The sequence below is a fragment of the Patiria miniata genome, unplaced genomic scaffold (genome assembly GCF_015706575.1).
Source record: "Patiria miniata isolate m_02_andy unplaced genomic scaffold, ASM1570657v1 HiC_scaffold_8, whole genome shotgun sequence".
NCBI classification, from domain to species: domain Eukaryota; kingdom Metazoa; phylum Echinodermata; class Asteroidea; order Valvatida; family Asterinidae; genus Patiria; species Patiria miniata.
Genome location: NW_024037075.1, coordinates 8,804,165 through 8,819,097, shown reverse-complemented (window position 1 = coordinate 8,819,097; position 14,933 = coordinate 8,804,165). Strand labels below are relative to the sequence as shown.

Here is a 14,933-nt window from a genome sequence, read left to right as displayed (position 1 = left end):
CAAACAAAACGTCCTCTTCTAGCTCCCCGAGCTAGCTGAAACGGTCAGGGGGGGGGGGGGGGAAGGGAACGACCTCTGTCGATATACCCCCACTGTACTCGTCTCGCTAGGCCCTAGCTCACCGCGAGCTTAGGGGAAACGAACGGAGAACAGGGAACGGCCAAAACCGCTGTATTCTTCTGTCCCTTACTCTATGGTCTGGAGTGACTCGCACGTACTGTCAAAAATGCTTGGAAGTAACCAACAACATTTGACATTCAGTCCGCCGAAACATTACATAAAATAGCCGCTGAGACAATACATGAAACAGTAGTTAATGCCTGTAGATGAATCTGCATTAAACATTAAAAATTAAGCACAGCAATAGTGTTGTTTATTGGCCTCCGTATTTTTTTAATACGCGGCGGAATATCTGGCCGAATACATGACAACCTTTACGCAGTCAAGGAAGATCCTGTCCAAATTTGGCTGAAATTGGCCACCAAATTCGGCAGATTTTAGCAAAATGACCACAGATGTAACAAAACTTGCCATATCTGTGTTTCCCACATTACACATAGTGTATGCTAGCCAAGCAAATAACAAAACCTGTCTTATCTTCAAGTAAACTTGAATCCTCCATCCTGATTGGTCGATCCATGGCAACAAGCCGTGCTACATATAACCATGTAGCACGGCCTCGGTCCATACCGCACTCCGCATATTGCGCTGTTCCAAGATGCGAGCGACATTCCAGCTGCATATGCTAAACTGCTGAATGTCCGTGTAAAGCGTGCTCGTTCCAACTGTACTGAGCGTCAAGTTCACTTGAAGATAAATTCGTTATCATGCTTGCGCTCGTGGAACACGGAAAATGTAGTGCGTCTGTGTCCCACATACCACTCGGCCTTTGGCCTCGTGGTATGTGGGACACAGACGCACTACATTATTCCGTGTTCCACTCGCGCTCGTGGGATAACTTATAATATCTACGTTTCTGACATTTCACATATTGCAAACGAATCATGCTGATAACAAAACTTGCCTTATCTCCTTTTCTGACATTGCACGTATTCCAAGCAAATCATGCCGATAACAAATCCTACCATATCTGTGTATCACATTGCACGTAGTGTATGCTAACCAAGTTTATCAAACAAAACTTGCCATAACTCCATTTCCTCGAATACACATAATGCATGCGAACTGGCATCGTACCAAGCCGATAACAAAACTGTGTTTCCTCGTTGCACATAGTGTTTGACAATCGGCTGACGAAATGACCCCTCTTGACCAATAGGTGACCATTGGCCAAATTCTGTGAACAACCCATATGAGGCTTGGTCCACAGAGGCAACTGACCAAGTTTGACACTAATTGGGTCAAGACTGTAGGAGAAGAAGCATTTTATATGTTTGAAGAAAGTGACCACTAGGTGACCATTAACCTCACATGCTGGTCACTTAAGATAGAACTCGGTTCAAGGAAGATCATGTCCAAATATGGCTGAAATCTGCCAAGGAATTTGGCAGATGTAGCACTTTATTTTTGGTCAAGCGACCGTTTGCCCGAAGAAAGAAAGAAAGAAACGCGATGATCACATTATATCAGCGTGCTTCGCACGGCTGATATAAATATCAAAATCTGTTTCTGAAGACATACCCTTTTTTGGCTGGTGATGGGAAATTAAGATATCTCTTTGGTTGAAACCGGTTTATGACATGATGACCTTAAAAATGTACTTTTCAAAGTCTTATATTTACAGAATTACAAGTCTGGCTAGGTTAAAACTTTGTAGCACATAGACAGGGACTTCATGTGAAAACTAAGGTCATGTCATGATGACAATAGCTTGTTATTGTCTATATAATTTTGATTCCCCCCCCCCATCTTATTAGTATATCTCGAGCATGTCAATTCTTTCAATCAAAAATTCTTCTTTTGTAGAAGGTTCGGTAGGTCATAGATATGCACAAAATTGCGAGAAATACGTGATGTTAATATAATTTCACCAAAATCATATAAGGGAAGGTGAGATCGCTATGAAACTTAGTTTGTAATTAATGTTATTAGTATGCAAAACACAAAGCGATATCAAGATGATTTGATGACTGATTGTTTTTGTGAATTTTCTTTTTAATTTCTATACAAAATTGACACTGTCTGTAATTGGATGGACTTTGAACTTGGTATCTAGAGACAAAGACAACCTAGTACAAGAGTGCATCAACAAGTGACGTCATGATGAGGCAAGACATGAGCTTAAATATGCATTACGGACAGAAAACATTTCTAATTTTTCCATCTTCTCACTAATTTTTATATAAATTAGCAAATTTTCTTTTCTTTTTTGTTTGCTTTGTAGAAGACTAAAATTCAAAATGTTTTCAATTCATGTCAAATAGCCAAGCACCTTCAAAATAATTCTCTGAAGATTTTGATTGATTCTTTCAGTTCAGCCTTAATAAAATTCCACACTACACAGTCTGTCTCTACCTGTTGTACTTTCTTCAGTGGTGCTCAGTACTGTAGTTGTCTCTTCAACTGTAGTTGACTCTGGAGTAGTTGTGTAAACAACAGTGGTTGTCACCTCCTCAGTAGTTGATGGTGCCTCAGTAGTTGATGGTACAGTTGAAGTAACGGTAGTACTCACAACAGTGGTTCTAGCTTCTGTTGTTGAGGCTTCTGTTTATGGTCAAGTTATACTATTTCAATGCTGATTCATTTAGAACAGGCTGTATCAACTTGAGAACAATCAACCATTTCACCTTGCATGTAAACTGTAGGCCTACCCTGTGCAGGGATATACTGTATTCATGTACATGGCCATGCATGTTGATATGTATATGTCTATATGTATATTAAAGATATAGTCCATCATTTGTAATTTGTGCATTTTGTTCGTTTGAAGCAACAAAAGTGCTCAAAATCTAATGAAGGATACTGAACAACTAACCTGATGAAGTTTCAGCTCAGCTTCAGCTGTATATTCCGAGAAAAACAGCATTCTACGATCTCAATTTCAAATCAAAAGTTGCTGAATCATGTTTTGAATTGTTTTGAATTGCAGCTATACGCGATGTCGCGCACTGATTTGACGAATTATAGCAACCGCGCGCGCCTGTGTGTCGTGCCAATGCTTGCGCGCGCTGCACCGAATAACAAAACGAACTACTAATTTAAATTTTCCTACGGTGCGTCTTAAGACGCACCGTTGGAAAGGCCTTCTTTCGTTGATTACTTCAAAATGATAGCTTGCCAGAAAGATTAATTTCACAGGGAGTTTAGTCCACTTACTATCTTTCAACCAAGTATGTTTCTCAACAATAATACGCCAGTTACCTTTTCGGATGGCTGAAAATGATGGACTATAGCTTTAAAGCATATGTAGATTGAACATGAATTAAACTTGAATGTCATCAGTAATTTGGAGAAAACATATGGAATGCTTGCAATTACTAGAGGACTTTTATCCTTGCTTTGTGGTCAATAAACAGATCAATTCACTCTCAGAAAGTGTGAGGCTAATTATTTCATGTGACATATGAACATTTTCTGCCCTTTGTCAACTTTTATAAACACCATTTTGGCAATTTGATATTGTTTGTTTACAAGTACATGTGTATTAAATCCCGACTGGATATATAACCCCTGAATTCCCTATTCATAGTTGTGAATTTATACTTTTTCAAGTAGCGTATTTTTAATTATCAACAATTAGGAAAGTCAGGTTTGCCAGGATACAACACTAAAAATCCTGTTTTGTAGGTGCTTGCTAAAGCGAGACGAATGGGAAGTAGGGGGTGCAGGATTCACATTATAACAATGACACAGAGAGAATCTGAAACAGTCTCTGTAACCAGTTGACCCTTAGGCTGCCAATGCAAAAGTATAAAAACTCTAACCTGTTGTAGACTCCACTGTGGTGACTTCCTTTGTGGTAGATTCAGGGGTAGTGGTCACAACTGTTGTTACCTCCTTGGTCGTTGAAGGTGGGGCAGTCGTTGAAGGTGGGGCAGTTGTTGAAGGTGGGGCAGTTGTTGAAGGTGGGGCAGTTGTTGAAGGTGGGGCAGTTGTTGAGGGAGCCTCAGTAGTTGTCACACGAGTAGTTGACTTCTCCGTTGTACTTGGAGGACCTATAAGATACAGTCCACAAAGTTTCAATTTGAGTTAGGTGAAAACAAAATAATCTTTTGCTCTTTGCTGATCTTTATTTCAATGAGTAACTTATATTCTATTCCACTATCCAGGTCTAAAAGAAAAAAACAACATGTCACAATGTATCCTTATCAAGATCATAATATATAACAAATCTTGAACCTTCAAATTCATGGAAGCACTTGGTAAAAGAGACTTATTGTTCTTCAATTACCTGTTGTACTTTCTTCAGTGGTGCTCAGTACTGTAGTTGTCTCTTCAACTGTAGTTGACTCTGGAGTAGTTGTGTACACAACAGTGGTTGTCACCTCCTCAGTAGTTGATGGTGCCTCAGTAGTTGATGGTACAGTAGAAGTAACGGTAGTACTCACAACAGTGGTTCTAGCCTCTGTCGTGGAGGCTTCTGTTATTGCACAATTGACAAAATGTTTGTCACTTTTAATAGTATAGTTTAAAAGCAATATAATATAGTAAAAGTATAATAAACATAAAATATAATAAGCTATTAATATTCACCATCTCCTTTCAGTGTTTTTTTGTTCATGAAAATTGTGGTACAGATCAATCCAGCAAATTCTTGTTATATTTTAGGCATTTCAGCACCCTTATTGAATGTTTTATCTTATAATGGATTAATATAATTTAAGCATCTGTATATAAATGTGCCGTAAAAATAAATGTCTGGGAAAGTATATTCAACCTTGAGGGCTAAGTAGCCCTTTGAGGGGTAAGTAGCCCTCAAAGTGCCAACAAATGTCAAGTCATTCAATCCTCAAACTTCCCCAAACAGCCCTAGCACTCTATAGTTTTATTGATTTATGGAGTAAACACAATGTAATACAATTTCATACAAGTGGTAAAGGGTTCCATTCCCTACTTGTACGGATATGCTCACAGCCAAACAGCTATGTGTTGACATGCTCAATAGGTGGAGGAACCTAGATTGTCAGCTGCTTGCCAAAGAGGGCATGTCAGGCTCCAAGACTCAAGCGGAATTCAAACTCACAAACCAGAAAACACGGAAAGAACAAAAACAGTCTGTCCAACCATTTCAACATCAGACCCAAATGCCACATGATGTCATATCTAACCTGTTGTAGACTGCATTGTGGTGACTTCCTTTGTGGTAGATTCAGGGGTAGTGGTCACAACTGTTGTTACCTCCTTGGTTGTTGAGGGTGGGGCAGTCGTTGAAGGTGGGGCAGTTGTTGAAGGTGGGGCAGTTGTTGAAGGGGCCTCTGTAGTTGTCACACGAGTAGTTGTCCTCTCTGTGGTACTTGGAGGAACTAGAAAAGCAACTTTGATTGTTTAAATTGTATTAAGTAAATCAAATATAGTTTGTTTTAAAGATCACAATTTCATTCATGCTTAGCACACATATTTTCACAGTGGCCATTTAGTTAGTGGGCATGTAAGGTACTTAGTTACACATAGCAACCAGTGAACTTAGGTTTCTACAATTTTCTACATGAGAATCATTTTTGTAAGTTGTGGTTCCCTCATGAATTAAGAGTCAAGGACCTCTTGCAGCCATTTTTCACATAGTGAATGAAATGCATTGGGAGGTTTTTGTGACAGGTGAGTTTTCTTTTGAGGTTATTTCTTTTGAGGTTATTTCTTTTGAGGTTATTTTTTCGCCATGTGCGTATTTGACATAGTACTACTTGTGTTTTTGTACAAAACCTGCCGTACATTAGCAAAAGTTGATCACATGTCAGTCAAGTCAATCACATGTCAATCACAAGCCAATCACAAGTAGATTACAAGTCCAACCACAAGTCATCCAGTCCCAAGTACCCAACAGCACCCTCCCTTATCCGGAAAAGCATGGCAAATTTTTAAATGTTTAACCCTAACTCCCTAGGCCTTTTTGCTAGGATGTAGCCTCAATCCTGCAAAGTCCTCCAATTGGCCCCATGGAAAAATAGCATATAGCCTCAATCCTGCAAATTCCTCCGTTATTTCTTGAATATGGTCCATGGAGGTATGACCACTGCCTGAATCCTGCAAAATCCTCCGGCTATGACTGTCAATAGGCTGAGGCAGAGGCAGTGACATCCTGGAGCAGTACGGAGGTTGTCAAGTATAATCAAGGACTAAATTTACGCACGGCTGAGCATAAACAACACAAGGTCTGGCCCAGGACCTTGACACGGTGCATCTTCCGAAATCAGCAACGCACTTTTGCCATGTAACCTCAATCCTGCAAATTCCTCCAATTTGCAAAAAGGATTTTGGAGAATTCAGGGCGGTTAGGGTTAAAGAAGTGCACTTTTCAACAAAATTAGCCGAAAAGGAATATCAATTAGTGTTCATACACTTAAGAGGATAAGAATCGCTTAAATAACTGGTTAGGAAAACCACAATTTTTTTTACAAGTTCCATCCAAAAATTAATTTTGAAATTGACAGTCAGTTGCAAAATGACTTTGACAGTCTCAAAAAGCTCAAGCAGTCTTTATTCTTTGGATTAACTCATCTAAAACAAGTCAGGTGTGTTTACAAATACAAATGCCCTGCAACCATGACTGTTTCCATGACATAACACCACTCTTTTAACATCAACTTACATGTACCTTGGTCACATGGAACATTCATTGACAGCATTAGTGTTTTCTGTAGGTTTTATATGAATTAATCCCTATATCTCAGAATAAATACAAGATTTCTATTGTTTCAGCCACTGTGACCTTGGCCCTTGACCTTTTGGCCCCAAATGCAATAGGCTTCTTCTTAGGACTGCCAAGGACAATCCACAAACCAAATTTGAAGTTCATATGTAAAGTATTTCTCAAGTTATTGCGCTGACAAAATTTCTTTGTTTTTGCCACTGTGACCTTGACCCTTGACCTTTCGGCCCCAAATGCAATAGGCTTCTTAGGATTACCAAGGACAATCCACAAACCAAATTTTAAGTTCATATGTAAAGTATTTCTCAAGTTATCGCGCTGAACAAAATTTCTTTAGTTTTTGCCACTGTGACCTTGACCTTTCAGCTCAAAATGCAATAGGCTTCTTAGGATTACCAAGAACAATACACAAACCAAATTTGAAGTTCATTATTTCTCATGTTATTGCGCTGTCAAAATTTCTTTTTTTTTTGCCACTGTGACCTTGACCCTTGACCTTTCGGCCCAAAATGCAATAGGCTTCTTAGGATTGCCAAGGACAATCCACAAACCAAATTTGAAGCTCACATGTAAAGTATTTCTCAAGTTATCACGCTGACAAAATTTCTATTGTTTTAGCCACTGTGACCTTGATCCTTCACCTTTTGGCCCCTAATGCAATAGGCTTCTTATGATTACCAAGAACAATACAAAAACCAAATCTGAAGTTCATATGTTAAGTATTTCTCAAGTTATCGCGCTGACAAGACTTATCCCGACACACATGCACACCTATCCACACAGTCGTGTTTTACTATACACCTGAGGACAATTAACCTATTGTGTTTCCCTTTGTCCCTCTAATTAACACTTTCCTATAGACTAAGCACATAACCGTGCGATCAAGGACCAGTTTTAACAATAGGCACCGTCGTCCGAGGATCAAAGGGCCCTTTGTGCTCCTTTTGTTGTCTGTCCTCGAGTGTAATACAATACAAGAGCACACACGCACACACACCCAGGTTTACGTTACATACCTTGTGTGGACATTCCTTTGTTTTCGTGTAGTTAAGAAAACCCGGTGCAAAAAATAACTTTACTTAAACTGTGAAAACTCTTTTAACCCAATTTTTTTCTATGATTCCCTATAGTGTTTCTCTTCATTCTGCTACGGATAAACCTAACCCAAAAATGCCTCTAAACCTGTTTTCCAGAAAGGGCAAAACGTTATGTGGACACGGCGTAGTCCACATTACGTTAACACAACCTGCATTATGTGGACATCTTTTGTTCACAAGTCCACATAGGGAATGTAAGACAAACTCACACGCTTACATAGGCATAGAAGTGGGGTACTTCCTTTGTTCTCGTGTAATAAATGTTGCAACGTCACACACTTATGTCAAAATGCACTTATTTTAACCATAGTTAATTTCCTGGGCTGAAATTCGGATAATATCCCTTTTTTAAAACTCTTCCATTTGCAACAGATCAACCCAACTAATTCCTAGTTTTTGAGTAAAATCCATATATCTATTTCGTGAAAAACTTGTGGGGTACCAAAACGGTACCTCGCAAGTCAGTGGGCATTCCTTGTGGGGTACCTCCCATTGTTCCGGTACCCCACAAGGTAGTGTTTTTACATGCACACTCATGCTTACATAGGCATAGAAGTGGGGTACTTTCTTTGTTCTCTTGTACTAAAATTTGCAACGTCACACACTTATGTCAAAATGCTCTCATTTTAACCATAGTTAATTTCCTGGGCTGAAATTCGGACTTAATATCCCTTTTGTAAAACTCTTCCATTTGCGACGGATCAACCCAACTTGGAAATTCCTAGTTTTTGAGTAAAATCCATTTATCTATTTCGTGATTTGTGGGGTACCAAAACGGTACCCCGCGAGTCGGTGGGCATTCCTTGTGGGGTACCTCCCATTGTTCTGGTACCCCACAAGGCAGTGTTTGTACACGCACGCACACACACACACCCCCGCGGGGCATAAAAATTGATCACGTTGATTAATATTGAAAAAAAATGTGACTTTTTGACCATGTGGAGTACTCTGAACAAATTGATAAGTGCCTTTTTGTTTTCTTACACAGAAAAACCCCCACAATGAACAGGGTTCTAAACTACACAACTACTGGAATTGGATCATGTAGGCATGGTAGGAAAGAATTTTGCAAATACATTTGGGCTTATTATTGAGATTGACATGATATTGAGACATGGTGTATGTACCATAGTCCCTTGGTGGAGCATTGAAGGTGTGATGGGACCATGCCATGGACACACTTGCAAATGGTGCAGACTTGCAATGGGTGTTGACTCGAAACCATACACAATAAACAAATTCTCCGCGCTGCTGAAATATGGGTATCAATACCGACAGAAGAATCACACTATACCATTGACCAAAAGCACAATGCGAGTAAGTATTCGCCCATATCTAGAATTGAATATTTTCAAATAGCGAGTCCAATGGTTATTCAGGACAACGAAAATATTAGTGATTTGAAAGTATGTTTTTCTCTTAAAATTGCATATGCATTGGAATTAGATGTATATGAAAATATTTCTGTGTCATTGAGTAGTGTTAGGACTGTCAATTTTTTTTCAATCAAAAATGATTTCGAAATAAAAATATATCACATTACAGAAACTGCAGTGGCTATATGTCCCACTGGGGACATTTTGCCATTTGATAGCCACATAAATTCTACAGTCTGTCTGTACCTGTTGTACTTTCTTCAGTGGTGCTCAGTACTGTAGTTGTCTCTTCAACAGTAGTTGACTCTGGAGTAGTTGTGTACACGACTGTGGTTGTCACCTCCTCAGTAGTTGATGGTGCCTCAGTAGTTGATGGTACAGTAGAAGTAACGGTAGTACTCACAACAGTGGTTCTAGCCTTGGTTGTTGAGGCTTCTGTTTATAGTATTGATGTCATAATAATGTTACATGTTGGTTTTTATTTTCAACACAAACAATTCAAATGAACACAATCTAGTTCACATTGCATATAATCTGGTGGCCTACCACTTCTGCTGCTAATAAACTTGATTAACTTTCTCCTCCAAAGTTTGATACAAGTTGTCATAGATGATGGCCCAATTTGACACTTTGTCGTCTACCTTCTTGTGAATTCTTTCTGTGTTAGTCATAATATATTATTAAATCCCTTGTACAGTCACATCTAATTCTCCAGACAGTCGTGGATATAACTGTTTGATAATCAAAATTTTCTAATGCATTGAAAATTGTTTTTACAAGTTCTGTTAGAACACTTGTAGACAATTTTTGCGTTTTTCACGAGTACAAGCAAAAAACCTAGCTCACCTGTTGAGGGTGCCTCTGTTGTTGAGGGTGCTTTGGTTGTAGTCACTGTGTTGTTTAAGAAAGCACAATAAAGTTTTGGTATATATATTATACTACCGTTTTGACTCATGGCCTAATGTAGTTTGACTAAGTTCCTCCAACGATGGACCATTGACGAAGGTCCTGCTAGGATTGAAATGGTTAGGCCGTTCACCTTTTATGATTTGTACGTTTCAGGTCAATCTAGTCAAGTAAGTAGTTTGCAGCAGGTTGACTCATTTTTTTCAACAGATATAAAAGCAGCCGAAATTCAGTCATCATTCACATTGCATTTATTTTCCAATACTGTAGATTAAGCTCCATTTTTTTTTATCATCCTTTTCATGTTTCCTTGATTCATTAAATTCTACAGCCGTTCCATCATTATACTTAAAAAGTAAAGAGAAAATAAGTGACTATAAAAATACCTCCGTGTTCACAACCGTTGAATATCACTTTGTAACCATCTGGGTTTGAGGTGATGATGCAAACTTTGAGTCCCGTCACCAACGCCATACTGGATGGTAGATAGATCTTTTGATCTGTTTTGCCAATAAAGATAGGAGAGCCAGCTTCATCTACTAGAGGTATGTATGGTTGCCTGTCACCTGGTTGAAATTTGAAGGAAACAGTTATGTCTCCCGGTGGGCCTTGTTCTGTCTTTATGATGACCGACGTGATTTCAACCCGTGGGCTGAAGGTAACCCCCAAACATGATCCATTGTGTGGTGATGTAACATCGTTGGGTGGGTTGCTAGGCCGCCACCATTCAGTCGGAGGTAATTCTTTGCCTGATTCTGGGTCTTCGCGTATTATCGTCACATTTGGCAATTTGTCAAGATCATCCGCACATACCTCTGGAGTAGTTGATGGTGGTGAAGTAGTTGACACTGATGTGATTCAAAATAAAAATGAAGGAAATAAAAAACATAAAGATGCATACCATTGAAAATGATGAAAAGATGATGAATGAGAGGTTTGCAGAAACACCATGTGGGAATAATTTTCTCAATAAGAGAATGGTTCTGAAAAGAACCAGAGGTATTTAGAGCCATTCTCTTAGTTTAAGAAGTTATTCCCACATGGTGTTTCCGCAAACCTTTCATTTATTAGAACCTCCACAAAGCAAAGCCTTAACTCTTACTTATGAAACAATTAGTTATTATTTCTGCTTCATTCTTGCCCCTTTCAGTGGTGTCACTGGGAGTCACAGGCTTTGAGTGGGCAGGGGGAATCCCCTTCCCCATACTCCCCTTTGTTACACTACTGGTCCTGTTAATTTTTTGTGAGTGTGATTTTATAAGCAGTAATTTTAATACAGGAATTTATAAAACATCTGTTTATAAAATATGAATCCAGTGTTTTGAATGGAGGTATAAATCTGAAACGACCTTACTAATGAAATCAGAATCATTTTTATACCAATTGTGGCCCAATGCACTGAAATAGTGAAATGGCAAGAGGTACCCAGCAGTAGAAAATTGGGGGAAAAACAAAGTTTGCGGGCCGCTAACCTAAAGCAGCATTGCAAAAAATCCAAACAGTTCAAGACTCAGGCCAAACATTACTGGAGCAATGCTGTAAGTAACTCAAACATTCCCTTTAACCATGCGACTATCAGAATCGAATGTCAGTCTATCCCACAACCTCTAACCTGTTGTGGACTCCACTGTAGTGACTTCCTTTGTGGTAGATTCAGGGGTAGTAGTCACAACTGTTGTTACCTCCTTGGTTGTTGAAGGTGGGGCAGTTGTTGAAGGTGGGGCAGTTGTTGAGGGTGGGGCAGTTGTTGAGGGTGGGGCAGTTGTTGAGGGTGGGGCAGTTGTTGAAGGTGGGGCAGTTGTTGAGGGAGCCTCAGTAGTTGTCACACGAGTAGTTGACTTCTCCGTTGTACTTGGAGGACCTAAAAGATACAGTTCACAAAGTTTTAATTGGAGTGGGGTTAAAAAAAAATAATCTTTTGCTCTTTTGCTCTTTACTGATCTTCATTTCAATGAGAAACTTATTTTCTATTCCACTGTAAAGGCCTAAAGGGAAACAAAAATTCCGATGTATTCCTTATTAGGGTCATAATGAGGGAATAAATGTGTGCTTGGCCGGTCTTAAACTCTCTGTGTAAGACCGGTTGGAGTCTGGACACTGATAATAACCCGAGCTGGATTACCAGACGCCAACTGGTCTTAAAGGGAAGATACAACAGTTGCGAACACCAAAAAATGAAATGATAAAAAAATCACAAAATATTTTACTGGATTGTAAGGGAATGACAGTCCAAAGCATCCTTTAAAATTGTGGCTCTAGGTGTGCTGACATTTTGAGGAAAACTTGACATTTGCAGGAAAACTGGCTTTTTTTCAAAAACTTTTTCTAAGTTTTCATATTTAGTTATTCCACATTTTCTTTGCAATTGATTACACACCTGTGAAGGGGTACAAGCCTGCTAGACTGATTCTCTGACTTTACAATTCCCCAAAGTATATAAATTGTTCCATTTCATCTTCAGTAGGGTCATGGAACCAGACTATAAGAAAATGGTTGGTTTTCTTGGATTTTCCAGCATCTCCGAACCCAAAACGTGAAGCAAGTCTGTTTAACAATACTTGCTATAACATACTAATCTTCCAAATTCATTTATTTCTGACAATTGAAGCAAATGTTGTACATTCCCTTGAAATAAAGTGTTTAATACCGGTCAAGTACATACTTATTCCCATTCATCAATACCTTTTCGGTCAAATAATCAAAACTTTTCAGTCCAAAAGGCAAAAGCGTTCAACAAGTTTACCTCATGTTTTTTGGGACACCCCTCAAGCATTATTATGGTATGTCCAGTCTCGTGAGTATTGTAAAAAAACTCCTTATAAATTACGGAGATTGGTGTGTGCATCACACGCACTAGCAATGTGGCACATAACGTAGCTGTGCCAGTGTATTGTAAATTTCGGACTACGAAATTCTGAACCACCGGTAGTATTACGCATGCCTATGTGAGCCAAATTGTGACCTTCAACCGATAAAACGGTAAAGCACCAGATTTCATAGGAGTCCAAATTTCATGTGACTAGTGTTTAACACCAGCCAGCCATGTCTTTATTAACCGTTGAAGACCAGCCACGTGACATACTCTCGACCAAGAGGAATGGGGTAAAACTGTCTTAAGTATTTAAGAATATAAATTACATCTTGCACCTTCAAAGGAAGCACTTGGTAAAAGAGAATTATAGGTCTTGAATTACCAGTTGTACTTTCTTCAGTGGTGCTCAGTACTGTAGTCGTCTCTTCAACTGTAGTTGACTCTGGAGTAGTTGTGTACACAACAGTGGTTGTCACCTCCTCAGTAGTTGATGGTGCCTCAGTAGTTGATGGTACAGTTGAAGTAACAGTAGTACTCACAACAGTGGTTCTAGCCTCTGTCGTGGAGGCTTCTGTTGTTGGGAAAATGATCAAGTGTTTTTCACTTGTAATCGTCAAAAGTATAAAAGACAAGTTTCTTGCATATATTAAGCTATTAATTTTACCAATTTCTTTTCGGTATGTTTTTTCCCTGGACGAATGTAATGCAGATCATTTCAGGGAGTTCTCCGAATATTCTAGGCATTTTCATTTCTTTATTGAATGTTTTATCTTCAGCATTTGTATATATAAACATGCCATAATATTATATGTCTGGGACAGCATGTATAACCCACTTAGCCAACAAATGTCAAGTCATTCAATCCTCAAACTTCCCCAAACAGCCCTAGCACTCAACAGTTTTATTGATTTATGGAGTAAATACAATGTAATACAATTTCATACAAGTGGTAAAGGGTTCCATTCCCTACTTGTACCGATATGCTCACAGCCAAACAGCTATGTGTTGACATGCTCAATAGGTGGAAAACCAAGATTGTCAGCTGCTTGCCAAAGAGGGCATGTCAGGCTCCAAGACTCAAGCGGAATTCAAACTCACAAACCAGAAAACACGGAAAGAACAAAAACAGTCTGTCCAACCATTCCAACATCAGACCCAAATGCCACATGATGTCATATCTAACCTGTTGTAGACTGCACTGTGGTGACTTCCTTTGTGGTAGATTCAGGGGTAGTGGTCACAACTGTTGTTACCTCCTTGGTCGTTGAAGGTGGGGCAGTTGTTGAAGGTGGGACAGTTGTTGAGGGTGGGGCAGTTGTTGAAGGTGGGGCAGTTGTTGAAGGTGGGGCAGTTGTTGAAGGTGGGGCAGTTGTTGAGGGTGGGGCAGTTGTTGAGGATGGGGCAGTTGTTGAGGGTGGGGCAGTTGTTGAAGGTGGGGCAGTTGTTGAGGGAGCCTCAGTAGTTGTCACACGAGTAGTTGACTTCTCAGTTGTACTTGGAGGACCTAAAAGATACAGTTTACAAAGTTTTAATTGGAGTGGGGTTAAAACAAAATAATCTTTTGCTCTTTTGCTCTCTACGGATCTTCATTTCAATGAGAAACTTATTTTCTATTCCATTGTAAAGGCCTAAAAGGAAACAAACATTCCTGATGTATTCCTTATTGGGGTCATAATGAGGGAATAAATGTGTGCTTGGCCGGTCTTAAACTCTCTGTGTAAGACCGGTTGGAGTCTGGACACTGATAATAACCCGAGCTGGATTACCAGACGCCAACTGGTCTTAAAGGGAAGATACAACAGTTGCGAACACCAAAAAATGAAATGATCAAATAATCACAAAATATTTTACTGGATTGTAAGGGAATGACAGTCCAAAGCATCCTTTAAAATTGTGGCTCTAGGTGTGCTGACATTTTGAGGAAAACTTGACATTTGCAGGAAAACTGGCTTTTTTTCAAAAACTTTTTCTAAGTT

At 39.3% G+C, this 14,933-nt stretch overlaps 1 protein-coding gene across 1 annotated transcript in view; it reads right to left on the bottom strand.

The window, feature by feature from the left end:
- LOC119719265 (mucin-2-like) overlaps nt 1-14,276 on the bottom strand; it is a 42,127-nt gene extending 27,851 nt beyond the window's left edge. The window contains exons 1-10 of the mRNA XM_038188650.1: nt 14,141-14,276; nt 13,340-13,528; nt 11,758-12,006; nt 10,532-10,993; nt 10,086-10,130; nt 9,486-9,674; nt 5,229-5,423; nt 4,352-4,540; nt 3,885-4,115; nt 2,476-2,664 (exon numbers count right to left, since the gene is read on the bottom strand). Coding sequence (XP_038044578.1) covers nt 2,476-2,664; nt 3,885-4,115; nt 4,352-4,540; nt 5,229-5,423; nt 9,486-9,674; nt 10,086-10,130; nt 10,532-10,619 — 1,126 coding nt within the window. The 5' untranslated portion in view covers nt 10,620-10,993; nt 11,758-12,006; nt 13,340-13,528; nt 14,141-14,276. The remainder of the gene's footprint in view (nt 1-2,475; nt 2,665-3,884; nt 4,116-4,351; nt 4,541-5,228; nt 5,424-9,485; nt 9,675-10,085; nt 10,131-10,531; nt 10,994-11,757; nt 12,007-13,339; nt 13,529-14,140) is intronic.
- Between the last annotated feature and the right edge of the window lie 657 nt (nt 14,277-14,933).